Source organism: Desmodus rotundus, chromosome 2, assembly GCF_022682495.2.
Source record: "Desmodus rotundus isolate HL8 chromosome 2, HLdesRot8A.1, whole genome shotgun sequence".
In the NCBI taxonomy this organism is placed as follows: Eukaryota; Metazoa; Chordata; class Mammalia; order Chiroptera; family Phyllostomidae; genus Desmodus; species Desmodus rotundus.
The window spans coordinates 20,474,582-20,501,403 of record NC_071388.1 but is presented as its reverse complement, the minus strand read 5'-3'; the positions used below and the strand labels follow the sequence as shown (position 1 = coordinate 20,501,403).

The window sequence follows — 26,822 nt, the reverse complement described above, 5'->3', positions numbered from 1 at the left end:
AAATTCATACCCCTTTTCTCATTTAAAACAGCTTAAATGCAAGAGCAGGAAAATGGTCATATTTTATTACAGTTTTCCTAGACTTTTAATCTATTATAGGCAATATAGCTCATTTTCTAACAAATCAAATAATATGAGGAATCAATCGGTAGTGAAGATGTAGGGCTCTTTTTGTTTAAGAGTTAGGGACAAAGGTCTTGGTAGAAATTTGTGTCCAAACCATACAAAATGCACTTTTCTTATGTGAAGAAAAAAGGATTTTTCTAGCCCCAGAAAATAAAGTATATTGTAATTTTCTCTATGTACTAACTGAAGAATTCGAGCTATTGCAATTATATTAAAAATGGTAACAAATCCTGACACGATATTTATTTTCCATGTTAACATACATTAACAGAACAAATCAGTTCATTTAAGATGTGGTTACTTTTATTGTTCTTGTTTAACAGAGGATGAAGCAGGACATTGAGGTTAAGTCACGTGCCCCTGGTTGAAGTAGAAAGTGTAGACCTAGGCAGTTGAGCACTGAAGTCCATGTTCATAACCACTTCATTATATCACCTTTTGTAATAGTGTTCTCCTACGTCAAGACGAGAACTTTATTTCTTACATTGTGGGAAGATTCTTTCCCCCAGTCTCATGAAATAGAACCAATGATCCATAACTAGCCTTGCTCCTGACGCAGTAGCGAGGAAAATCACGCCCAGGCTTGGAGAACAGTGTACAAGGCAATAAAGCCGAGCGCTTTACCGGGAAAACAGGGGCCTGTGTTCTAACTGATTACTCGGTTTCTCTGGTACTATTTGCGCAAACCCAGTCAGTCACCACAGTCTCTCCCCACTCCTCATGGGTACATCCACAGGGTCACAACTGCATTAAAAAATAACTGATTGTTTAATTAAATAACATTATATCAGCTCTATACATTCACACACAGAAGCCAACAAGCCAACTGTTTTTCTAAACCATTTTGATTTACTGAGAGTTAAGATGCTTGCTCTGAAAAGCAAGGTAAATTTCATTTTGGAACTGAATGATCTTTTTGTCACTTAGTTTCACATACATTCTGTTTTTCACTTGGGCCCTAAATAGTTAGTTAATTGGGACTATTTAACAGATTGTATATGTATCTGCTGAGAATAATTGTATCTTAACAACTGAAAGAGTTTCTACTTAATTTGCTAGTCGGTCCAAGGTTTGCTAGAGAATGACCTTGCCCCCTACAGATGGATTCAAAGAATTAAGCAGAAGCTGAAGTGCTCCTGACTGTAGGGGGTGAAACTCATTCATATTCTTTTGTAAACAAATTAACAGTCAGGTGCCAGTGTGTTTTCATCCCACAAAATCACCTTAGCAACGTGGATATAAAAAGAGCATTAACTTCACCTCCTACCCTTCAGTATCTCCTAGCATGAGGTGTCAACAACAAATGGGACTGGCAAAATTCTCCATTTATTTTAATCCTTAAAATGAGTGTCAGAATTTCCATGAAACACTACAGATTTCAGTGGTAACTGGAAAGAAGCTAAACGTCTCTTCTATATGAAATTAGTTATTTCGCACAGGAGGCCTGTATTTGACTTTTTATTTTCCTGGCATGGCAGGAAACCCACACACCCATTGCTTGACCAAGTTTAAATTAATTTCAGCACAAAAAGAAAAGGAAGATACAGGAGGTCTGTCCAGAAGGTATCCAGCCATGTAATAGGAAAAATAGAGACATTTATTGAAGAAGATACAAGATACAAGAAATATTGTACATAGGACAGTGATGCCTCCATCCCCTTGAAAATAGGCACCTTGGGACCTCACACAGTCCTACCAATTGCCATCAGCTGCCCTGTCATATTCTCCTGAATCTCACTGATGGTCTGAAATCTCTTCCCTTTCAAAGGTAATTTTAGTTTTGGGAAAAGTCACTAGTTGCAAGGCACCAGATCTGGGCTGCAGGGGCTGGTAATTTAATGTGTCACAAAAAAAAAAAAAAAAAAAAAAACCAAAAACTACTCTGCATGAGATGTGATGCATGAGAGGGCACATTGTTGGGATGAAGCTGCCCATCACCAGTTGCCCGTAGCTGTAGCCTTCTGAGTCATGCAAATAGTTTTCGGAGAGGAATGTTCAGTGAAATTTGATGCAGATTCATTGTTCTACTCGCTCGGTCATTTTGAATGCTATGACCACACAGGACACACACTCATTCAACTGTGTCTACCGTCCTCTCTGACTGGTACAGTGAAGTCGTCATTGTTCATGCATGCGCATTCCAGTCCACTCTCCTTGGCTGCCAGGTTACAGCAATGTTGCACAAACCATTCTTGTTATATTCACAGTGGCTGGACTTTTTCTGGACAGACCTCCTATCTCCAAGTAATTACACTGGGCTAATTTGTGGGCCCCATGGTCCACTGCTTATATTTGGTTTTATTCTTCTGTGTTGGAGGACTAAGAGCTGTGGAAAATAGAGGAAGTTGAGGCCACAGCACAGTCATGAAGAATGCTCACGTGCCTGGAGGCAGGTGAGACTGGGGCAGGGCAAGTCCTGCCAAGCAGCTGAGGTCAGAAATCTGTAGGGAATGGGCACCGGGCTTTGTGCCATGTGCTTTCCACACACACAGAAGGGCTAGGACCTCTCTGCTTATTGATTTATACAGTTGACCCTCGCACAACACAAGGGTTGGGGCACTGACCCCCCACAGCTGAAAATCCATGTATGTAACTTTTGACTCCCCGAATCTTAACTACTTACTAATAGCCTACTATTGAGCAGAAACCTTACCGATAACATAAACAATCAACGAACACTTATTTTGTACATTATCTCTCTTATACATTGTATTTGATAATACAGTAAGCCAAAGAATAGAAAATGTTAAGAAAACGATAAGAGAAAATACATTTACAGTATTTGTTGAAAATAATTCACATGTAAGTAGGCCCACGGAATTCAAACTTGTCTTGTTCAGGGTCAACTATAGTTTTGCTTGTTTTCATTGCTGCTTATCCTCAGTTTAGACAGAGGAGAGCTACCGTAGGCCAGGGGCTATCAATAACCTGCCTCCACCAGTGACCGTGTCCCTAGTTCCAGACTGCTCGCAGGTGATCCAGCTCCAAAATCATCAGCTTCCTTTCTGGGAGCCCTCCTGGCATCAAGGGTCTGATACTGGATTTTACCAAGAAACATACCCCGAGCTGGAGGATTGCATTTAGCTGGTTTATTGGACTACCTGTGAGGGAGCAAAAGGGAGCTGGGTTGGGAAGAGGGAAAACATAAAAACGGTTACCACAGAAGTCTCACCTGGTCACATGGGGAGCTCTGAGGCCGGAATGGCCTACCCATTGAAGGGAGAGAATGGGGGGGTGGGTTCTGTAACTTCACATACTAGAGAGTCATTGGGTGCGGGATGCTGGGGTGGGGGGTTTATAACATTGGGCAAAGCAGCTCCTTTCAGCCAAGGGAATTCCTGGGGGAAGACTCTGCTCTGAGCTCTCAGCGGGCCACAGACCTTGAAACCAGGAGAATGAACGCCTCTGGCCTGAAGGGGATCAGAGAAGGGCACCAAGCCCTATGCGATTGGTCTTGACTACCTTATATGATTGCGGGGGGAGCAACCTATTTAACTCCCTCGTTACATTTTACTGGATTAATACTTTTAAAGCCTGTAAGTAATTACCCCACACGAACAATGTAAGGGCAGAATTAGGCAGGGCAAACGGGAGAGTGCAACCTCGGATGACAGACCACAGAAAACTCAGACGTATATAACCCACCACCTGAATAATCAAGGAGACTGGGTTAGGGAGTCACTAAGGCCCTTTTACAAAGATCACAGTTTCTTATTTCATGAGTGGCCAGAAACTCAGAGTTTATATCAAGAGGAAAGCAGAACTCTGTTCTTATCTGACATTCTTTAGAGGCTTGTGGTAAAGTAGGAGTTCATACTGAGATTCTTTCACAGTTAAAAAGAAAGTCAGGTTTTGAAGAACAATTACTGAGTGGTCTGGAGAACTCAGATAAGCAAATGTAGTGTCTTGAAGTTTCAGTATGACTTATTTAAATCTAGAAAGGGCCTGGAAAGTTTGTGTCTCGGGCAGCTGGTTTCGAGAACCTGAATTTTATTTTCTATATCACACTCGTGAATGTGTGTGGGAGTGTGTGTGACTACGGCAGGGCAATGGCCAGTAATAGAGAAACAAGTAATGGTTAGGAAGGCAGGAGTTATATATAACTCTTTGATGCTTCTGTTATAAAATAAAAACAATTTCAAAAACAGCAAAGTATCCTAAAGGAAACCTTATAAACAACTAAATAAAATGACGGAAAGGAAAGGATGAAGTAGATTTCAGAATGAAAACTTAAACAGTTGGGCACAGTTAGTTATCTTCAATTCTATCAATTGGCGTTAAGGGGGACCCAGGTGAAAAAAATTCGGAGCTCTCGGATTGCCCATTTTCTAGACTACAAATCATCTGATTCTTTTTTTCATGAACTGACTTGAATTTGAGCTAAAAATAACTATCTAAATTTTTTTATGTAGAAAAGTAAGTTAGAACTCATTGAGTTTTCATAATTATACGCTTGGACTTGTTATGTTACAAAATTCCTCAGTTAGAAATCCATTTATCAACACAGCAAATCATATTTGAATACATAAAAATGACTATGTTGCCAACATATTCATTTTCACTTCACTTTTTCACTCATACTTATTATATGGCAGACAGTGCCAAGTATGGGGGATAAAAGATGACTAAAGACAACTCCTGTCCTCCAGGAGCTCACGGTTTAGCAGGGTGGGAAGACATAAGTAAATAGGATACCAGCCACAGAAACTGTAGAAAAGAGAGTCATTCAGTGGGACACTCATTGACTATCCACCATGTGCCAGGTTCTGATACTCATAAAAATAGGAATCAAACATGGTCATGTTCTCAGGGAGCTGTTGGGAGAGATGTTTTGTCTGCGCTGGCTTGTATTTGAGCAGGAAGAAGGACATATCCTCAGACTGGAAAGGTGGGAAATGTGGGTGAAATAGTGCCGTGGGGGGAGAGATGGAAAGTGAGTATGGGAGCTGAGGATACTGGCAACAGAATAGTTCCGCTCTTTACGTTATCTTGTTCTTTATAGTTGAATGCCATAGTTCTTAGAGTCCAACAAGGCAAAAAAGGAAACAAAAGTGACAAATAGTTTAGGAATTGAGAAAAATGAGTCAAGTAAATATAACTGTTTTATGAGGCTAACAAGTATACTGGGGTGATGGGGAAAGAGCTAGTGGTTTGAAGGTGAACTATTGAAGTTTGAGATTTCAAAGGAGGGGCCTGCTAAGTCATGGCAAAGGTAAGTGAATGTGGAAGTCAACGGAGTCACAGAGAACTGCAAGGGTCAAGGACATTGGAGAAGTCACCCTTTTGGAGCTGAGAATAAGAAGGATGATGTGGAACTCGGGGTGGAGAGGAAGGTAGTGGGCTGCCTGCCACCCTCAGGGGGAGGACGACCACCACGCAGTAGCTGCCTTGTCGGGGCTCTGACAGAGGGCGTCAGTGGGTGTATTCGCCCACCCCAAGAAGAACATGAGGAAGCTGGTAGGAGTCACCTCTAGGGGCCCCCATCTCGCCTTGGCTCCTACTCTTCCTGAGAGCAGGATCCAGAGCCTCTAAATGAACATCAAGGAGAGATCATTTGCTTCTCAATACAAGGACAGAAAGTTAGCAGCGTAACCTCCATGGTCTTTTTACTTTATTGTGCTAATTTCCTCTCATAAAAGATTTTCCGTATGGCTGCTTCCTGATTAAAAAGATGTTAGGCAATAGAAAATTCATTGTTTGGGGTGTAAGAAACTCTTTATGACCCTATTCTATCTCCTACATTAGTTGTCAGGTACACAAGCCACCTAATACCCTTTACCTTCACTCATTCTGGGAAGAAGAGCCAGCACTTGGGAACTAGCCTTAGGGAGGAAACCCACTGAAACTGGAGGAGACATGTGGGGAAGCTACACCTCAGAGAGTGATTAAAACAATCAAATGAGTAACGGATATGAAATTGCTTCTGTCCTAGGAGACACTGCCAGATATTATCATCATTGCGGGGCTTTTTCTAGCAGGTGAGATGCTGAAAGTCATGTTAGATTTCTGTATCATTCCGGCCACAGCCAGTAGGTGGAGAAGGGTGGAGGAGGAACACAGCCAGGAAAACACAAACCATTCTAAAAGAAAACTTTTAAAAGACGGGATTTGGTGACACAGCTTCCTCAGTTTGTGTCACCTAGAAATGAGAGCTCGAGACAAGGATTTGGATGCGTGTGATTTTATGAGAGTGTGCTCTTTAGGAAAAGCTGTGAGGGAGAGCAAAGTGGGATGGAGAAGAGGAAGGAAACATGCGAGGATACGGCTCAGGTCAGGCACAGCCTTGGCCTGACCCACAGGGAGAGGGATCGGGGACATGAACTACACCACAAAATTTCCCCCTTTTTTTTTTTTAATCCAAGGGGGTCAACATTTCATAGTCTGCATCCATCCTCATTGGCTGTGGCTGCTCTGTCAGCTCCTGTCAAGCAAGTCTCAGAGAAGGGGGCTAGTTTTGAGCTCTCAGCAGTCAAAGTTCATAGTAGCAAAGTGATGGGTACACCAGGACTTTAAGGGGGTACAGACAGCCTGAGAGTATCTCCTGCAACAGCTGAGGGAAGAATGGAGAAGGCTAGAAGGGGACGGTGAGGCCACCCAGAGTTGGGCAAGAGCAGGAAGAAGCCCTCGTTCATAGGCCTAGAGAGATAACCAGAGAAAGTGGTATTGCCAGAGCCCACAAACCAGCCCATTTTGTGAGACATAGCAGGCATTGACCAGAGGGAGCTGGGACCACAGGAAGAGAGGCTGCCCAGCAGAAACTGGAACCATGGAAGATATGCTGCCAGAAATGGCACAAAAATCAGGACAAATAAAGAAAAACATCACTCTGACCTTCTCATCCCCTCACCTCAATCTTGCTTCCCATTGGATGAACCTACCAGAGGCAGGAGAAGATTGGGGAACAGATCTCAAAGCCAACAGATTAACTGGGTGCCCCCCACTCAGACAAAATGAGGACAGCTACCCATAGGAGGGTGACTCTTTAAATTTGGGCAAGGAACGCTGGTTAGGACACCGAGCCTCTGAATTGGCAGATACACATACCGCTTGTAACTAGGGGCTCCAGAGCCAATTTGCTGCCCCAAAGGTTGCTCTGTGCAACATAGTAGTCCTCATTCCTATTTTGAAATATATGAGATACAGTTCTTATCATTAGTGTCTGGTTTTGGGGACATATAGACACCCCTGTAACTATTCTATTCACAGCAAATGAGGTGGGAGAAATGCACAGCATTCAATGCTCTGTAGAGAAAGAGAGAGAACTGATGGAGCTACTGTTGAGCTGACGGAGCTACTATTGCACTTGAAAACCAGGGTCAGCACCACAGTGCTGACAATAGCATAGAGGGCTGCTGGGAAATGGAAACCAAACAACTGTTGCATAGAAAACATATAAGACATAGAATAGACCAAGAGCACACACAGGTTTTAAAGACAAAAATAACTTTTTTATCTTTCATACTCCATTTAAAATTGATTTGTGTATCTTAAATGTAATCTTTTATATTTTTTATTGACCATATTGCCTCTTATCACAAAAATATCTATTATAACATTTCTCTCAAATGTGACTATGAAAATGTGCACTGTGATAACTTGCAAGATACTCATCTGTACCTCAAAGAAACGATCTACAGACATTTTGATGAAATACTGTATCCCAATGCCATGCTTGGCTGGTGGTATTTTACAAGTTCTTCTATAAGATGGTTCATTTTTTAAACTCTTATTTCAAGGTGGTGGTGAGAAATTGGTCATTTGTAACTTGCTATCATATGTGGGTACTGCTTTGTCTTGGGATTTCTAGTTCTTAACTGAATTTAGAACTTTACTATTTGAGTCTTAGAATATGCTTGCAAGTAGATATTTCTTTTCCTTCTAATGAGGGAAAGAATTCTGGAGGAAGTTCTGATCAATTCAGGAGATACTGCTTCTTCCCATCAGGAGCCTACAAAGATCAAGTCCATCCTTTCATGCGAGAATTTCTTGAAGTGCTTAAAGCAACTGTTAAAGCATCTGGGGTGTCTGGTGGTTTAAGTGGTGCTTTCTGGGAATCATTAAACATTAACTTTCTCAAAATGCATGATTAGAAAGGAATGAAATGAATTCATGTACTGGAGTGGCCTGACAAATAGCAAATAAATTACATATAGGGAGAAACATTTGCTTTTTATTTTCCCACTTTAGAGACCCCTCTTTCACATTCCTAACAATGTCGTTCTTTCTGTTTTATGATTGCATGATGTCAGGAAATGTCAAGAAGGCTGGGAAAGTAGAAGAATGCTGGAAGGGAGCAGTGTTGCTAGATTTTCAATGGACTAGAGAGGGGATTATCTCCCTTCCACTGTTAGCAGTCTGTGTGGAAAATTCAGACTATGTTCTGCTTAAGCTATCGTGAAAAATAAATCTGTATAGAAAAACAACGATAGCATGGATCAGTTCTCAGATTTCAGGCCAGTGTTTCCCAGAAGTGTAATGGAATCCAAATATGTAGTTTCAAATTTTCCACCAGAAAGAAACATTAAAAAAGAAATAGTTAAAATTTATTTTAATAATACATTTTATTTAACCTAAACCTGTATATTATCATTTCAACTTGTAACTTATTAAAAATATCATTCATGTGACTTTCATATTCTATTTCTGTATTGTATCTTTGATACCACTGTGCACTTGGCATTATAGCTCATCTCAGTTTAGACTAGCCACATTTCAAGTGCTCAATAGCCACGCACACATCCTGGCTACCATATTGGACAGCACAGCTCTGAAGTACATCAGAATCAGCTGAATGTCTGGTTGAAACATAGATTGTTGGTCCCCACCTTCAGAGTTCATGAATGGGGTTCATGAATGGGGTTCAATAACTGGCATTTCTCACAAGTTCCCAGGTGATGCAGATGCTATTGGTCTGGAACCACACTTTGAGAAGCACAGGTTTAAGTACTGGTTCTCAAGCCTGGCTGCACATAGAAATACCTAATAATGTAAAGCAACAGGGAAAAAATTATCTTCCAGGTCACACTCCAGGCCACTTCCCAAAATCTAGTAGCCAGATCAGGGCCTTGCTTTTTGAAAAAGTTTTCCACAGGATTTGAATGATCAGCCAGGTTGGAGAACCACAGAGGTTAAAAGGAGGAAAGAGATTAGAAACATGTTTGAGTAGACAAAGGAGGACAAAAAAAAAAAAGAAAGAAGAATTGCTCTGGCTGGTGGATTGGCTCAGGGGATTGAGTGTCAGCCTGTGAACCAAAGGGTCTCTAGTTTGACTCCCAGTCAGGGCACATGCTTGGGTTGCAGGCCAGGTCCCCAGTGAGGGGCCTGTGATAGGCAACCACACATTGATGTTTCTCTCCCTCTTTTTCTCCCTCCCTCCCCACCTCTCGAAAAATAAATAAAAATAAAACCTTTTAAAAAAACTAAAAAAAAAAGAAAAAGAAAAATTGACTAAATCTTATAAGCAACAAGGAGTCTCAGTAGATTTTTTAAACAGGCAGTAATATGAGAGTGTCATTTTGCTGAGTTGCTTGAACTGGTAATGACCTGCAGCAGAAAAGAGAGTCAGGTTTAAAATTGTTCAAGAGCTTGCAAGTAGGGAAGACACCCCTCATGGAAAGAGGGGTGAGGGGAAATGAGAAACTTATACATACTTGATTTGGTTACAATGCATCACTATATCCTATAGCATGATGAAATGAAGGGTATGAGCAATGTATCGAGGGGCAAATTGTGTTGTTTAGTTCAGCATAGAGCCATGACTCAGCAGTCCCACACCAGAATCACTATAGAAGCCATGTAAAAAAGGTAACAGAAAAACGGGAAAGGGGGAGGAAACCACTAGTAATGAATTCACATGCACATTGTGTGAAAGATGGAGGCTACCTTTGATTACATTTGTTGGACCTGATCCCTAGGGGGCAGTCTCCTCCAGATCTTACCTGCTGCTACTTGTCTCCGATTCTTGTCCCCTTCCTCTTGCCTTTGTCTGAGCCTCTGACTTCAAGTGGAAACTTTGTGAAGATGAATTATCACAGGGACTTGAAGTCAGCTCAAACTATGAACAAAAGCCCACAAAAGGCAGCAGGCAGTGCCCAGGTTGGAATGCCTGAAGATAGGGGTGTGTGTGGGTAGGTGAATGAATAAGCATAGAGGCATGATGAAAATATGATTTCACAACCTGAAACCACATTATCTGTCAAATACCACGGGCACATACTCTGTGAAAGTAGAGATGGACAGGTGCCAACATGTCACAGAATTTAGATAACCTGAAGTTAATAGGGAAAAGCCACATTAATAAGTGACGCTTCTGGTATCACAGGCCCTCCCCACATCACCTCATATATGGACTTTGACTTGTCGTGCTGGAAAACATGCTTAAATACAGTAAGTGGCCAACAGAATATCTAAAGTAGTCATTCTAGGTGTCGGCCAACACACGATTAAATCAACTATTTCATATAGATTGTAACTTATATTTATACTTATGCTTCATTTCTGGCTGACTCCTTCCTATTTAACAGTTTGGGCAAAGTCTTCAAAGCCCATTAATAGGATCCTCAGTAAGATTACTAATGAGTTTTTAAGATTAAGCTGCTGTTACCGTTGCTGACTCCTGGGCTCCTTGTTCTCCATCTGGTATTTTCTTTCTGTTCCCTTGGCATCTCCTTTTTCTCATTCACGTTCTTAAAACATTCCCACAGAACCCACTAACAAACTGCCAAAACAGATTGGCAATTAAATTGTATCCTTGAGCCTAAATTTTAAATCTGAAAGGCCTCATTTCTCTTCACCCTTAAAATTACGGGTACAAATATTGCTATGGGCCAGAGGTCCTATTTTCCTGAGAAGAATTTACCATACTCCCACGTTCATCTAAAACATCTTTTTTAAAAATATATAAAATGTGATATTTTATTCTACTTCTTAGCTGTGGTGAATTCCCTTTTGTTATACCAGTTTATTATGAAAACAGTTTTTCATCTATACATTGTAATTTGTTCATAAAGCCCAAAACTTATAGGTTACAAATGCATGACTTTTGACCAAAAATGACATATTTTAACATAACCTATTTTGTGTAGTAAATCTATTCTGCTTATTTTGCCATTAAAAGTTGCCTTAGGACTTTTTTTCTACACATTAAGTAAAAAAAAAAAAAAAACCTGGCAACTAGTATATTAGTACTTCTAATGTTAATTGGGTACTATCTAGCAATGAATTTTTGCAACTCCTCACCTTATAAATTCAATATTGCTACTCATACCCATGTTCTAAAATCTGCACTTTGGAAATGCTTTTGTTATGATGTTTCCAACAAAATGATGGGAAAATGTTCTAAAACATAATATAAAAGTACAGCTACACAAATACAAAAATGGCTTTTTTTTTCTTTTACTTCAAATGTAGATTTCTGCCATCCTTAAATTTTATCAAAAACTAAAGAAAACAGCTAGGAAACTGGAGCATAAGTCTCTGGGAAAAAAAAATAGTTAGAACTAGAGCTTATCACTGACCGTGATGATAAGGCAATGTATTCAACACATCTATTAACGGGAAAACTTTTTTTTATTATCTCTCTTCTCTCCCCCCTCCCCGCTCTCTTCTGACCATTTTTTATATAGGAGATAATGGGGCCTTTTACCCCTAAGGCCCATTACATCAAAAGAATAAAGTGTTAACATTTCATTGAAAAACATCTAATGCTTTAAAACAACAAAAAAGAATCCATGTTTCTTAACAAACTGCATTCGTGCTGAAGTTTCGGTTTTCTGAACAGGTGCCGGCCAAAATTAAGACTGAAGAACAATATGCAGAAACTTTTGACTTCCATTTAGATGTTGTCAATGTCCTCGTCATCGTCGCCAATATCATCGAACTGGATTTCGTCGTCATCCCCAGGGCCGAACGCGTCTGCTTCATTGATCTTAGCGTGCTCGGGCAGCTCGCCGTAGGCCTTCAGGCTCCTGGCCTCGTCGGCGTTGTACTTCAGGATCACGTCGGCTTTGTTCTCCTGGTAGTCCCGCAGGCCCACCAGAATAATGTCCGAGGTGTTTATCCAAGCCTTCTTTCTCAACTTGCCTCTGATGTGACATAAGCGCTTCACACCATCGAAGCACATCGCTTCCAGGCGTCCATTCCCCAACATTTTGATGACCTGAGCGTACTCTTGTCCGTCCTCTCTGAAGACCAGTTCCCTTTTTTCAGATTCGTTCTCATTCTTCCCCCTACGCCGGTTTTTGCCTCCTTTACCTTTATTCTTGGGCATGGCGGGGCCGCGGGCCTCCTGGCGCTTCTGACCCTTTATGGGCAGGGCTGCCCAACGCGACCCCTCCCAGGCCGGCGACCCCACCGGTCTCTGCAGGGCCTGCGTGCAAGGCGACCCCCTGGCAACTGAATTCCAGGGAAATCCGTTGGCGACCGTGCTCCGGAATAGACAAAATCTAGGGGGTCTTTACACTATCTTCTTTTGTAATATCTGAACTCATTGGTGTTTGCCCATAATTTCAAAATCACTTTTGACTTGTAGGGGAAGGAACTACTTTGAAACCAGTTAACCTCTGCTCAGTATTATGGATCCTACTAATTGCCACAGAACCCGTTAGCTCTTATTTAAAAGTTTATTTCCTTCATCTGTTTCTACATGTTCTATTTTTGATAGAGATTGAGAATATTTGATTTGTGTGGTGTAAACAGTTAATTCTGATCCTTCCCAGTCCTTAAATCTCAGGCTTAACCAGGAGGCCATGAGATACTAATTTTCACTCTGAACTCAACTTTTCAAGTTAAAGGTTATTTGGATGTAAAGCTAAAACTACACAGATGGTGAACAGTTCATTATTTAAAATGACATTAATAAAAATGTTTCATTAAGCCCTTGGTATGACAGAAGTGAATGAAAATATTTACAGTGTAAAATTAATAAAATTAAAAAAAAATTTTAAATGCATTTCTTAGGAAAGCAAACAGGATTCAGATCTATGTTTAAGGACTTCTTCAGATGTTCAAGCCTTGTTATAACTCAAATAAGTCATATGATTCCACTGCAATGAAAATCAGCAAATATTTCCCCAAATAAGATGGGTTTCACTGAATTTATTCAAGTCGCTATGCTTTTTAAGCTTGGAAAATGCTTTCATCAGAACTTGAATTTCTGCACAAGAACTGCTCTCGCCTAGTACACTGAGTAGGTGTTGGAACATTCATTCTGGGTGAACTTCTTCACAATGTAATCTGTCAGAAAATAGCCACAGCAGATACAATATCCCTAATCTCATGTAATTAGTACTTTTGGAGCTGCCTAAGAGAACTCTTGCGTGGATCAGAACTTACGAATATTAAACATAAAGGTTAAAACTCTTGCAAGTAATTGCCGCCCTGTAAGTACTTGGTTAAGCAAATCTTTTGTACTTAGCCGCTAACTCTCAACTGGATCCTAATTCTTTTCAAATGAACTAGCTCCCTACTTGGATCTCCTGCAGATCACAGCTTGGTTGTGAAGCTATGCAGCAAAATTAAACTGTACAAACATCGGTCCACAATACGGTGTGATCAGAAAGACCTTAACTTACACTGCCGTGTGACTTGAAACCTAGAAGGCTTTGATGGAACCACACTTTTGAATTATGCTTCAAGTTTGGGCTGATTTGTTTTTTTTTTAAAAAGGAAGCAAACTGTTAGAATCCATTTTGATTCAAAGTCCAGAGAACTGTTACTAAGAGGGAAAATTTCCAACCAGAGTCTAAAAAGCACACATTTAGGACTCCAAACACAAAGAAAAATGATAAAAGATACCTTCTTGATTTTCAAATGTTTTTACCAATCCTATAATGAAAAATTTGTAACTTAGTTGTCGAGAAAGAAAAATAAGTAAACCGAGCTACAGGCAATTTTACCTTTCTAGAATTCATGCTGGCTCTCTCTCTTGAGGGTTCTTTTTTTGTTTTGTTTTGTTGTCGTTTTTGCTTCTGTCTATACCAGAGCCACCTGGAAGCATTATGATCCAGCCATTTGAGTAACTGATTTTTATCACTTGGCTTGAAAGCAAGATCTATATTTATTTATCTTTGCTAGATATTGTTGATATCAATAATATCTAGCAAAATGTCTAGTGCATAATAGATGCTCAGGAAATATTTGTTGTAAAGAATTTAACTTCAACAAATGGATATAAAGGACTATTTGATCTACACATAGTTAATGGAGACTTATATGAGAATGCTCCAATGCAATGACTTGTAAGTTGGTTTGTGGACGCTCAATGCTCGAATAAACTATTTGTGCAGGAACTCAGTCTGAATATAGAGAATAAAGTCAGCCTTAAACTGGGGCTGTGACTTGACTGTGAAGAAATCAGAAGTTATTCATAAAACTGAGAAAAATAACAAGCTATGTGCAGCATGTTAGCACTGCTAAACAACCCATGTCAAACTCTGATAGATTTATTACCATCCAGACACTTCCAGCTGGCGTAATATTTTAGCTTCTGCTTTAACGTCTTCTTTTTGCAAATATCTGTGCCCTTATAAACTAACTGGTATTATTTATTTAAGTTGACACAGAGTTTCTTCAATTTAAAATATAATAATATAAAACAGTTAATGTGGAACATTTAGAAAATACAAGAATATGCCGTGACTAGTGTGGCTGAGTGGATTGAGTGTCAGCCTGTGAACCAAAGGGTTACTGGTTTGATTCCCAGTCAGGGCACATGCTTGGGTTGCAGGCCAGGTTCCCAGTAGGGGGTGCATGAGAGGCAATCACACATTCATGTTTCTCTCTCTTTCTCCTTCCCTTCCCATTTCTCTAAAAGTAAATAAATAAAAATTTTCAAAAAAGAAATACTTAATAAAAGAACATATAGGAATCTTTGAAAATTTAATTTTATTCTCCTACAATCAAGAAAAATTAGCATTGTTGCAGTAGCTAAGTGCTGGAACCTTTAAATTATTTTTTGGTACTTCTTATATTTATTCTTATTGTAATTTGCTTCAATAATTTTTTGTTTGTTCAAATTTTTGTTTGCTGTGAGACATAGATGAAATATAAATTAAGATTAAAATATAAACCCAGAAACAAATCCAGTTTACTGTAGCTATCTAAAAGCAAACCAACCAACCCATATGATATTTAAGACTTGATGAAGAAAGTAGCATAGAGTCCTAAGGCCTATTTCTGCAGAAGACTCCAACCCCAAAATTAAAATTTTATTTCAACAATATCAGTAAGCCACATTCACAGGCACTTGTCCCTCCTGCTCTTTCGAAATTTCCTTCTGCAAATGACCCCTTATTCATGGCCCCCATCCAGAAGTCCACAGGGAATGTCTCACATGAGCTAAGAAGCCAGCCAACATGGCAGTTTCCTTTCCTGCTTTGCCTCCCTTTGGAGGTGTTTTTCCCTTTACCCAGATGAATAAATGAAACCCCTTCAACAACCCCCAGTACCTGCAGTTGTGTTCTTCCAGGAACTGCTTCCTTAGATGACCACTGTACATTGCCACTTCCATTTGTACCAGGTCCTCTTTCTTCTGTTAATCTTCACCATTCCTTCTAGACACTTTGCTTCCTATGGTGGGTATACCACTTCTCCTAGGAATGTCCTTCTCTTCCCTGTGTCCATTGGTTCAAGTCTTGATGACCTGCTGAGTCCTCTGGGTTTGGTGCTGCGCTGCGCTCTGTGGTGAAGATCAGAGGACCCCTTCCTCACTTGCAGTTGTAATCCACTAGAGGAGCAGCAAAGAAATACTTGTGTGACCTAATGACTTGACCAAGTTACAGGAACACAGTATTTTATCCTCTTTAAACAAAAGAGTTTCTCCTGTTGGAAATTTAAATATGAATAAAGAATGGAGACAGGAATGTGGCTGCAACAGGACATGCTGTTTACTCAGACCTCTCAGTCCTGCCTGTTCCCCACCAATGTCCAAGGATTGGTTATTGATTTCACTTGTCTGACACCGTCTGAGAATCAATTCTCTTCTGGCAGATGACTCATTGCCCCATGCAAATTAGTGTCAGAGGGACTGCCCCGTCAGTTCCCCAGATACTTCCAGACCTGTCAGAGTTCCAAAGGTGTACTTGGCTTAGGCTCAAACTGAAAACTCCACTGAGATATTAAAAAAATGACTTGAGCAAATAAGGAGCAATATCATATCCTCGAGTGGGAAACAATATTATTGACAAGATTTTTTTTCCTAAATTAAATAATGGCTTGAGCCTACCTATCAAGCATCACAGCTTGGGGAATGCGAAATAGTAATAACACTTTTAATATTTAAGTTAATATGACTCTAATCCCTATTCTGCTTATTGTGAAAATTCATAGTTGAGACCAAAATTTTTAGCTTGGGCCTAACCCTGGTACACCCTTGGAACTCTGACAGGGCTGGGAGTATGCTTTGATTACTTTGCCAAGAAAGACTTGACCTATAATTATAATTAAACCAGATTAATGGAGGGAAAATACTTCTTTTATTTATAAACCTAGTTCTTACATGCTTTGACTCATAACCCTATTTATTATTAAATAAGTGAATATGATATCATTGTTTTATAATCATTAATCATAAAGTTCTTGGTCACTAAGATCTCTGTGATTATTGATAAAGGTGAACATTTTTTAATTCTTCTATTAAAGTGACTCATTCAGTTTACACACATGGCTTGACTATATTTATTGTATTTTGAACAGGTGGCCCTTCAGGGAAGAGTTTCCTGGAGTTTATTATTTATTTTATTTATGATATTATTGCCATATAACATCGTGTTAGTTTTATGTGTACAACATAATCATTTGGTATATGTGTCCTGAAAGTTATTTATTTAACTTGCTTTCTTCTTATTTTCTATGATGCCTCTTATTTGATCAGTTCAAAGGCAGCCAACAACAAATGAAGATTAGAGAGTCAACCCATCTAGAGAAGAGAGTGAGTAATATTCTGACTCTTGAAAGAATTTCTAACCATCATCATATTCAAAAGTCAAAGAAGAAATAAGATTTCAGTGAAGTAAAACTTGCTTTAGCTTACTAGAAAGCCTCAGGGTAATATACAGGTCTATTTATGTATTTTTGAAGATACTCTAAAATGACTAGAATTCAAAATCATTACCAAGCTAATAAAAATGTTTTAAAATGTCAAGGAGGGAATATAGTGGTCTTATAAGTTTTTTATATATGGGTGCTGGATCTTTTCTAACAATTCTTTGGAAAAATATGCTCAATTTTTTAACGTAGGAAAATGGCATTAAATAGAGAAATATCAGCTGCTCAGTTTTATGTTTGAAAATGGGGTCTAATTGACTGCTGAATAAAAGATAGCATGTATAACCTTTTAAGAAATTATCAAAAATGTTGTCCTTCATCTTACGCTGACATTTTTCCCTTTGATTAGTCATGGATTTATATAGCACTTTCCTTTAAAGGAACCAAAGAATTTGCCTTAAAAATATGTTAATCTCCTATTATCTTTACATGGATGAAGGTAGAAGGGACTTGCATTTTTGCTAATGAATAGAGTGGTTATCTGAGAAAAACTAACCATTTCACCTATGACAGATGCATCCCCTTTAGGTATCTACATTCACTCTCCTTCCCACACCCACCTCATGGCAGGTAACGGTCTGCCCAGCCCACTTCGGTGTCCCTTAACAGTCCTGAGTGAGTGAAATATCAAATCCAGCCATCAGTGGCCACGCTCAGGACAACATTGGGCCAGCAATTTGACTACCTATGGAATAAAAAAAATTCTTCTTAGTTGGGAGCCAGAAATCTCAATCCATGTCAGTTCTTTTTTTTTAATCATTTCTCCATTTATTCAGCTAATAGCTATTGAGTCCCTACTGTGTGTAATGTTCTGACATTATTACCAATGCTGTTGTTATTGCTTGAATTTAGTAAATGCCAGAAAATCAATATTGAACAAGATCCACTCGGGTCCTACCCTCATGACACTAACATCCTCGCTGGGGAGTTAGGTATTAACTAATTAATTATGGAACTTTTCAAGGTAAAATTGTAAAACATACTATGAAGTAGAAATAGTGGTACTTTGAAAGCACAGGATGGGTAAATCTGAATGGAGTGTAAGAGATGGATTTCCTGAGGTGAAGATGTTTGATTTGGGCTCTACAATGAAAATTAATGAAGCTAAAAGAGGGGAAGGAACATTTGAGGAAGAGGCCACACGTGACCAGAAGGTCCCGAAGTGGAAAGAAAGACAATATCGATTACTGTGGTACTGAGGAAAACCAGGGAAATAATGTAGGTACGTTAGACTGTGTGAAAGTGCTTCACGAAAACCAAACCGTGAACAAGGATTAGTCATTACGTTTGCTGGGTGTCACTGTCGTCATTGTCTGAAAGTAGTGGAAAATCAGGGCTATATTTTTTCTCTTAACTGCCTTTAAGCAATCGGTTCGGGCACCCCCTTTCTACCTCTTGGTGATATTGTGAACAGAGATAGTAGGTGTTTAAGAAATAACAAATTTAAGAGTAGTCGTGCTTCTAAAAATCTAGACTAAATCAAAATTTTACTGCCATATCTAATTTATTATCAACACAATGCTACCTTTCATCTCTTGTGCCCTATTTCCATCAGCTCAGGCCATATCTATGGCTTAAGAGGGTTGTTGATCTATCCTTCCTCCCCTTTTGGACCTGTTACTGGTGTCCCCAGGCTTGTGGGGATGGGAGAGAGTGAGAATGAGGGTAGTTAGTGGAGAGAGAGTTAAAGGGGAAGGTCAAGGCCTTACTTGTGTGGTGTTGTTATAATCTCTCATGTACGCTATTTGAAGTAAAGGACACAAAACCATGTGTCTTTAGTAAGAGGTGTGTGGAAGTGCCACTCTTTAAAATACGGGATTTGTCATCTCTTAGGCTCAACTGGGGCCTTCAGATGAAATTCTAAAATAATGGCAAAAGTACATTTTACATCTGTTCCAGAAATGTTGGTTATTGTTATATGTTGTTTTCTTCTTTTGCTTGTTGACATCATCATTATTGTTATGACTTTTTACATTTATTGTTTAAGGAACACAAAGGCACAAATATTGTGAAAATAAAATCTTTCCCCATAAAAGCTTAAACAGTGGGTGCTATCCATATGGCCCTTTAGAACTGAAAGACTTTTTACCCCAGCCTTGAGGAGTACTTCTGGCTCAGAGCCCTCAATGGCCCGCCCTCTTTAAGGAAACATATTAACTGAAAACAATCACCTCACCCAAAGTCACATGACCTCCCTCACCTGGGTATTATTCAACCAATTACTGGTTGGACATGGAGATATAAAGCCTAGTCCCTTTCCCCACTTAGAGCAACTTGAAAGGGAGATCTCAGTTTCAGAGCTCCTCAAAGGTTGACTGAGGTATTCATTGGGATCACATCAAAGCCTTTTTCCTCAGGTCAGTCATCCTTCAGTCCATTCCATGCACGTTGATGGATGCCAAGAACACTCCTAACAAACTTCTTGCACACTCATCTCCACATCAAGATCTGCTTCCAAGGGCACCCAACTTGTAACAGATCATGAATAAATAAGGAATACTCACTATTTTTACTAAATATTCTGCTGAAGGCCCTAGTCAATACAAAACGATAAGGAAAAAAATGATATTGAACAATAAAGTCTTGAAAAGGTTTTGAAATTAACAAATATAATAAAGTTTTCAAACAGTAAACTTTTACTGAATTTTTACTTTGTATCAGGCCTTGAGCTAGTAAGCATTATTAATGACACTACATTAAGAAATGGGAGCCCTGGCTGGTGTGGCTCAGTAGATTGAGTACCAGTCTGCAAACCAAAGGGTTGCCAGTTTGATTCCCAGTCAGGGCACATGCCTGGGTTGTGGGCCAGGTCCCCGGTATGGGGCACACCAGAGACAACCACACATTGATGTTTCTCTCTCTCTCTCTTTCTCCTTCCCTTCCCCTCTCTCTAAAAATAAATAAATATAATCTTTAAAAAAACTATCAGTCAATGTGAGAGAGGAGAGGATTGCTTCCATCTGAATAAGGGAATATTTCTTAGGAATATTTCATCTGAGGGACTTCTAGTTGAGATGGAGGCATAGGTAAACAAGGTTCACCTCCTCACCCAACCACATCAAAATTACAACTAAACGATAGAACAACTATCACTCAGAACCATCAGAAATCAAGTTGAATGGAAGTCCAGCAACTATGGAATTAAAGAAGCCACATCCATCCAGACTGGTAGGAGGGGAGGAGATGCAAAGATGCAGAACAGGCTGGTCCCACAGCTATGTGTGGTGGAAAAAAATTCAGGAAAGATATCTCAGGAGCAAGGGGACCCAGCCCCACACTAAGCCCTCCAGCACAGGGTTCCAGTGCCAGAAAGGTAAGTCCCCATAACTTCTGGTTATAAAAACCAGCAGGGATTGAGTCAGTGGAAGAAACTGCTGGATTCCTAAGCAGTTTCTCTTAAAGGGCCCACATCAGATTCACTCTATCTGAGCTCCAGCACTGGGTTACAGCTTGAAGGGCACCATTGGCATACATGGAAAAACTAAAGTGTGTGACATCAAGGCAGAAGCTGGAGGACAGCTTTCTCTCAGACAGAAAGGCAGGCAGAGGCCCTTTTCTGAGCCCTCTCTTCACAGAGCCACAGAGGCAGCAGGCAGGTGCCATATCTGAGACTCCATCAACCTGAATCATACTGTGTTCCTCACCCTGGTGATTCCCTGAGGACCCACCACCCAAATTATAGGTCCACCAAAGCTGTTAACAGTGTTTTTTTCCATATGAATGGCTTGTCTTGGCTCATACATCACATCTACCTAAATCCTCTCAGATAAGCAACAGCCAGCTTCAGCAAATCCCGAGCCTTTGTACCTTTTGCCAAGTGGCCCCAGGCCAGGCACTAGCAACAGCCAGCCTTGGTTTACAGCTTGACTTCATCTGGGAACCTCCAAGCCCAGCACAGTAGCAGCCATCTACAGACTGCATTGTAGCTCATGCTGGGTGCTCCTGAGCAGAACACAGGTGGTGGTTGACCTTGGCCTATATCACCTAGGAAACCCCAGAGCCTGCACATGCAGTGGACAGCTACAGACCTCGCTGGACCACCACCATCATCCTGCCCCTGCACAGCTGATCTTCCGTGGAGGGCAGAGGTTGGTGGGCAGTGGTCACAGACAGTCCTTGCAGCTGACAGGCCTGTGTAAATCCATCAAATTGACTTGCCAACAGCAATCAAGGCTCAACTACAAAAGGAGGGTATATTCACTGCATATGGACAGCACACCTCAAGTATTCAGCTTGGGTGATAGAGGCAGCTGTGCCACTGGACCCTACAGGGCACCTACTGTGTTAGGCCACACTACCAAGACAGGAAGTCATAACAGCTCTACCTATTACATGTGAACAAACACAGGGAAGCTGCCAAAACGAGGAGACAAAGGAACATGGCCCAAATGAAAGAACAGACCAAAACTAAGAAACAGAACTGAACAAATTGGAGATAATCTATCAGATGCAGAGTCCAAAACACTGGTTATAATGATGCTCAAGGAATTTTGTGAGGACCTCAGCAGCATATAAAAGATCAAGTCAGAAATGAAGGATACACTTATTGAAATAAAGAACAACTTACAGGGAAACAAAAAAAGTAGAGTGGAATGAAGCTGAGAATCAAATCAATGACTTGGAACATAAGAAAGCAAAAAACAACCAATCAGAACAACAAGAAGAAAAAAAGAATCCAAAAAAAAATGAAGATAGTATAAATAGTCTCTGGGACAACTTCAAACATTAATATTTGTATCATAGGGGTGCCATAAAAAGAAGAGAAAGAGCATAAATTGGGAACATATTTGAAAAAATAATGAAAGACAACTTCTCTAAGTTGGTGAAGGAAATAGACATGCAAGTCCAGGAAGTACAGAGAGTTCCAAACAAAATGGATGCAAAGAAGCCCACTCCAAGATACATCATAATTAAAATGCTAAAGGTTAAAGACGAAGAGAGAACCTTAAACGCAGCAAGAGAAAAACAGTTAGTTACCTATAGGAGCATTCCCATAAGACTGTTAGCTAGTTTCTCAAAGAAACTTTGCAGGCTAGAAGGGATTGGCAAGAAATATTAAAGACATGAAAAGCAGGGACTTATAGCCAAGATTGCTCTACCCAGCAAAGATACCACTTAGAATCGAAGGGCAAATAAAGAGCTTCCCAGACAAGGAGAAAACTAAAGGAGTTCATCATCACTAAACTATTATTATATAAAATGTTAAAGGGACTTATTTAAGAAAAAGAAGATCAAAACTATGAACAATAATATGGCAATAAATACATACATAACAACAACTAAATCTAAAAAACAAAGCAAACAGGAAGAACAGAGACAGAGTAATGGAAATGGAGAGTATTTGGATGGTCACCAGATGGGAGGGGAGTTCGGAGGGAAATGGGTGAAGAGGTGAGGGGATTAATAAGTACAAATAGGTAGTTACAGAATAGTCACGGGGATGTAAAATACCATATAGGAAATGAAATAGCCAAAGAACTTATTTGTATGATCCACGGACATGAACTAAGGCGTGGGGATTGCTTAAGGGAGTGGGTGTGCTGAGTGAAGGGGGGCAAAGAGGGAAAAATTGGGACAACTCTAATAGTCTAATCAATAAAATATTTTTAAAAGAATATTTCATTTGATATATCAATAGAAAATATCCACAGATTTGAAGTGCTACTACCTTGTTATACATCATTTTAAAATCATTTTAATGTAAATATGGCTAGTTTTTTAAATTGTTATAGCTAAAATAAGCATGCCTTTGTAACTCTTGCTTTTTTATTTATATTTCATTTATGGGTGATTTTCTATATATCACAATATTCCACATTTTGTAAATCTATTATGACAATATGGTATCTGCCATAATTTGTGGGTTACTCAGTTTATGTAGCCATTTCGCAATTCTTCACATCTGATGTGTTTGTGAATTTTCACTGTTGAAATTGTCCACCCTCAAAAGTGTATGTTTATTTATGTGTATTCTCACATTGGGTTGTTTTTTTAAAGTAAGCATTTATTTTTAAATAGATTTAGATTAACAGAAAAATGTTGAGGATCGCATAAAACAACATGATTTATCTTACAGGTATACACACCTGCTCACAGGCAGGGCACCCTAGTGGGACAGCACCCTCTCAGTAAGGTTGGCTCTTTGGTTTGTTGCCTTTCGAGAGGGCAACCCGAAGTTTCTAGAATCCTGAATAACCATCTTAAGCTTTAATATATTGCTACACTTGAGGATTGAGTCTTCAGGCTCATCCAAATGAGTTTTTCCTTCATGCATATGTTTTAGGTAATCATATTTATTGAAGTAACTAAATTTGATGATAAAAGTAATTAAAAAATGAAACAGTGCTACAATTACTGCAAGTCTACCACATGTCATGTGCAGTGTTAAGCACATTGTCTCTATCACATAATTTAATCTCCACAATAATCTAAAATAAAGGTATTGTAACACACTTGATTTATAAGAAAGGGAGCTCAAAGTATCTGGCTTATAAATAAAATATTCAGGAAATTCCTTGAGTGCATTTAGCTGCAAAGCCCACCAGAGCCCATCCCATACTAAGTACAGTTTGAAACTAGGTCGTAGTCAATTTTTATTTTGTAATTTGTTAAACATATGCACTATATCTTGAACACAATGACCTATAGAAATGGAACTGACTAAAAATATTTGACCTTCTATGGGTCAAATTTGTTGAAAGCCTACCTTTATGTGTAGCCTGAATCATCCCATAAATTTAAAGGCACGTAATACTTTTAGCCATAAGATACCTAATTTGTCCACCTCACATGTTTTGTTATTCTCAACAAAGGCTAATCTGGTCATAAATATTTTATGAAATTTTCACGTATTGTAGCAGAGTTTAATTTTCATACAGATTAGAATTCATCTGGAATAAAGCATTGTGATATTTGGGCTTTGTATGTACAAAAGCCACATGATGATGACTTATTGACATTAAAAGGGGCGATTCAACATTTCTGAAGACTGCATTTGCAGTCTGTGAGACAACTAAGGACCTGTGTCAGCAAGGAACACAATTACTTTGCACCTTTCCTGTCTTTGAGTCCATCCTTAATTTTCCTAAATTTCATATGTGGAAAACATGTGTGTATACTCCTGGAGATTTTATTTTTAAACTCTACCATTTTACTTCTTAAAATTTATTTCAGTACAGGCATATCTTTGTCACTAAACACTGCAATTAAAGAACTGCTAACGAATCTTTGGTATGACCACAGGAAGGAAAAATATGCTCCATCATTCATTATGAAACCCTAGATTTGTTTGAGTTTTTAGGAGACTGATTAGGACTAGACATATTCTTGTCCCTCCATTGATATAGAATAGTATTTTAAAAAGTGAACCAAGCACGAAACCTAGACTTGATCTGATGGAGCATGTATACAGAATTCTCTTGACGCACACGTAATGCTTATAAAGCTCTACGTCCTACATTCGATCCAGAAGCACCGTCCCTCTCACAGACTCTACACCCCAGAAAGGAATGTGATCTTCCTTCACGGCTCTCTCTACTTCTAAAGAGATCCAGACACGAAGAACCCCAGCAACTGTCATCAACGGATGGCATCCCAAGGTTTCAGGAGTCTCCTCTTTTATTCAGTAGAATTTTCTCTCATGTGGTCTGTCCCTAAACCTTGGTCCTCATTTTCAGCCTTTACCACAAAATGCAGGCTTTTTAAAAAAATACTTGGGTCAGTAGTACCTGACTTTCTGGTGCTCAGCAGCCAAAGAGAGAAGTTCCTTTGTTTCTGAATGCCTTGCTCCTTAGATTCTACCCCTTCAGGAAGTTTTGTTCTTCTTCACAGGATGGGGGAGGAGGGAAAACTAAGTAGGCAACATGTCTCTGTCCCGTTCCTCAGTACAGAGCAGAACACAGATTTGTGTGGTGCGACCTAGTGTTGGTGTGCAGTAGAGGCACTTAAACATTTGTTTTTGGTTCAGGAAGGAAATTCTTTCACTTCCTTGCCATTCCCCTCTGCCCAGCCAAGATCTAGGCAAAGGAAATAGAAGTATCTTTTCATTTGACAGTCAAACGTAATAATGTAACCTTTAAGGATTGCTTTGAAGTATAAAATTTGGCTCAATTTTTCACGTATTCATGGACACTCATTCCCAAGATGCTCCTAAGTGGCATATTTCATGTTGTAGTAGACAGGTTGCAAAGACAACCCCCCAAATTCCTCCCCTCATTTCCCCTTGAGTCAGAACTAGCTTGTGACTGGCTTTGACAAAGCAATGACAGAAGTGACTTTCTGGGACTTTTGAGTTCATATCTTAAGAGTACTGGCAGTCTCTGCTTCCTGACTCTTACAATGCCTCTTCTTGAGACCTTGTTGCCATGCTGAAAGGAAGCCCAAGCATCCACATGGAGAGCTCCTCACGTAGGAGAGCGAGACTTCTGACAGCAAGAGCTCAGCTCCCAGCTGGTGGCCAACACCAGCTGTCACTCATGTGATATGGACATGTAGATTTTTCAGCCATCTGAACACAGAATTTCACAGAATCCTAAAAAATAGGAAATGGTTATATTTTAGCTGCTATGTTTGTTTATACAATAGCTAATAGCTAAAACATATATTTATAATTTATTAGTCCTAATCTACAACAAAACTTTATATGTCATTGTAGTCCAAAAAATTCTAACTGGAAAAAGTTGGAAATATGTAAGTTTAAGCATATGAAATAGCCTAAAATATCATCCAATGATTTAAAAGTTTTTTTCATATATACCTGCAAATGAATAAAATATATTGTTACCAAAATGGGATCATGCTTGAACTAACAGTTTGTAGCCTGATTTTATAATTTAAAAACATATTTCCATGTCAATAATTATAAATCTTTATTATCATCTATATATACTGCAAAACATTCTATTGGGTGAATGAAGCATATTTAGTCTATTTCTGGCTCTGTAGGCTTTTTCCAGATTTCCATTGTTGTAAACACAGTGAAAACATAACAAATAAGTTATATAATCCTGAACATCTATTTTCTTATTTCTTTCAAATTGATAAGTAAAAAAATCATGAATATTTTAAGCTTTTAGATATAAATTTCAAATTATCTTCCATGGAAATTTCTAACAATTTATATCCTCAACAGCAGTATAAGGAGGTTCTGTTTTTATTCTTTTTAAGTTGGCATACTGCTGTGATACAAATTAATGTATAAATACATGATTATCCATGATTTTTGTCTAAAATGAGATGAAACATCACCATTCTTTCAACATCCCATCCAAGCTGACATCCAGAAAATATAAATTGCTTGGGTTTGCACAAATATGAGTGGATTGTCTTAAATACATGCCATTCAAATTACTTCTCAAGATGTACACAATCTCCCAGGCTCCACTGTTTCAATCTTCTTGTCAATATGCAGTCGGTATTCAAAAGAGCAGCAGTTCTGAACTTACCCTTGCAAGATGTCTTAGAAGTGCCGGCTCTCCGCCACAGCGCGCCTTCCTTTTGATCTGCACGATTCCGTAACTGGTTTTGTCATGAAATGTATCCTCATGTGGATACCTGAACACTGTCATGAGAATATTTAAAAACAGAATTAAAGGAGCGTGAGGCATACTGTGGTTTGCTAATGTGTGTTTCATCCAGAAGCTGGGCTTTGAAAC

General features: G+C 39.3%; 1 protein-coding gene across 2 annotated transcripts; it reads right to left on the bottom strand.

Moving 5' to 3' along the window:
• Positions 1-11,959: 11,959 nt before the first annotated feature.
• Positions 11,960-12,394, bottom strand: LOC112304580 (eukaryotic translation initiation factor 1A, X-chromosomal-like). 2 transcript variants are annotated; one of them, XM_024560246.2, is made up of 2 exons: positions 12,191-12,394; positions 11,960-12,139 (listed from the first exon to the last, which is right to left on the bottom strand). In XM_024560246.2, the coding sequence occupies exons 1-2, from the start codon at positions 12,392-12,394 to the stop codon at positions 11,960-11,962; spliced, it is 384 nt and encodes a 127-aa protein (XP_024416014.1). The 2 variants fall into 2 exon arrangements, with proteins under 2 accessions (XP_024416014.1, XP_024416006.1); XM_024560238.2 differs by having other exon boundaries at positions 11,960-12,394.
• Positions 12,395-26,822: the final 14,428 nt, after the last annotated feature.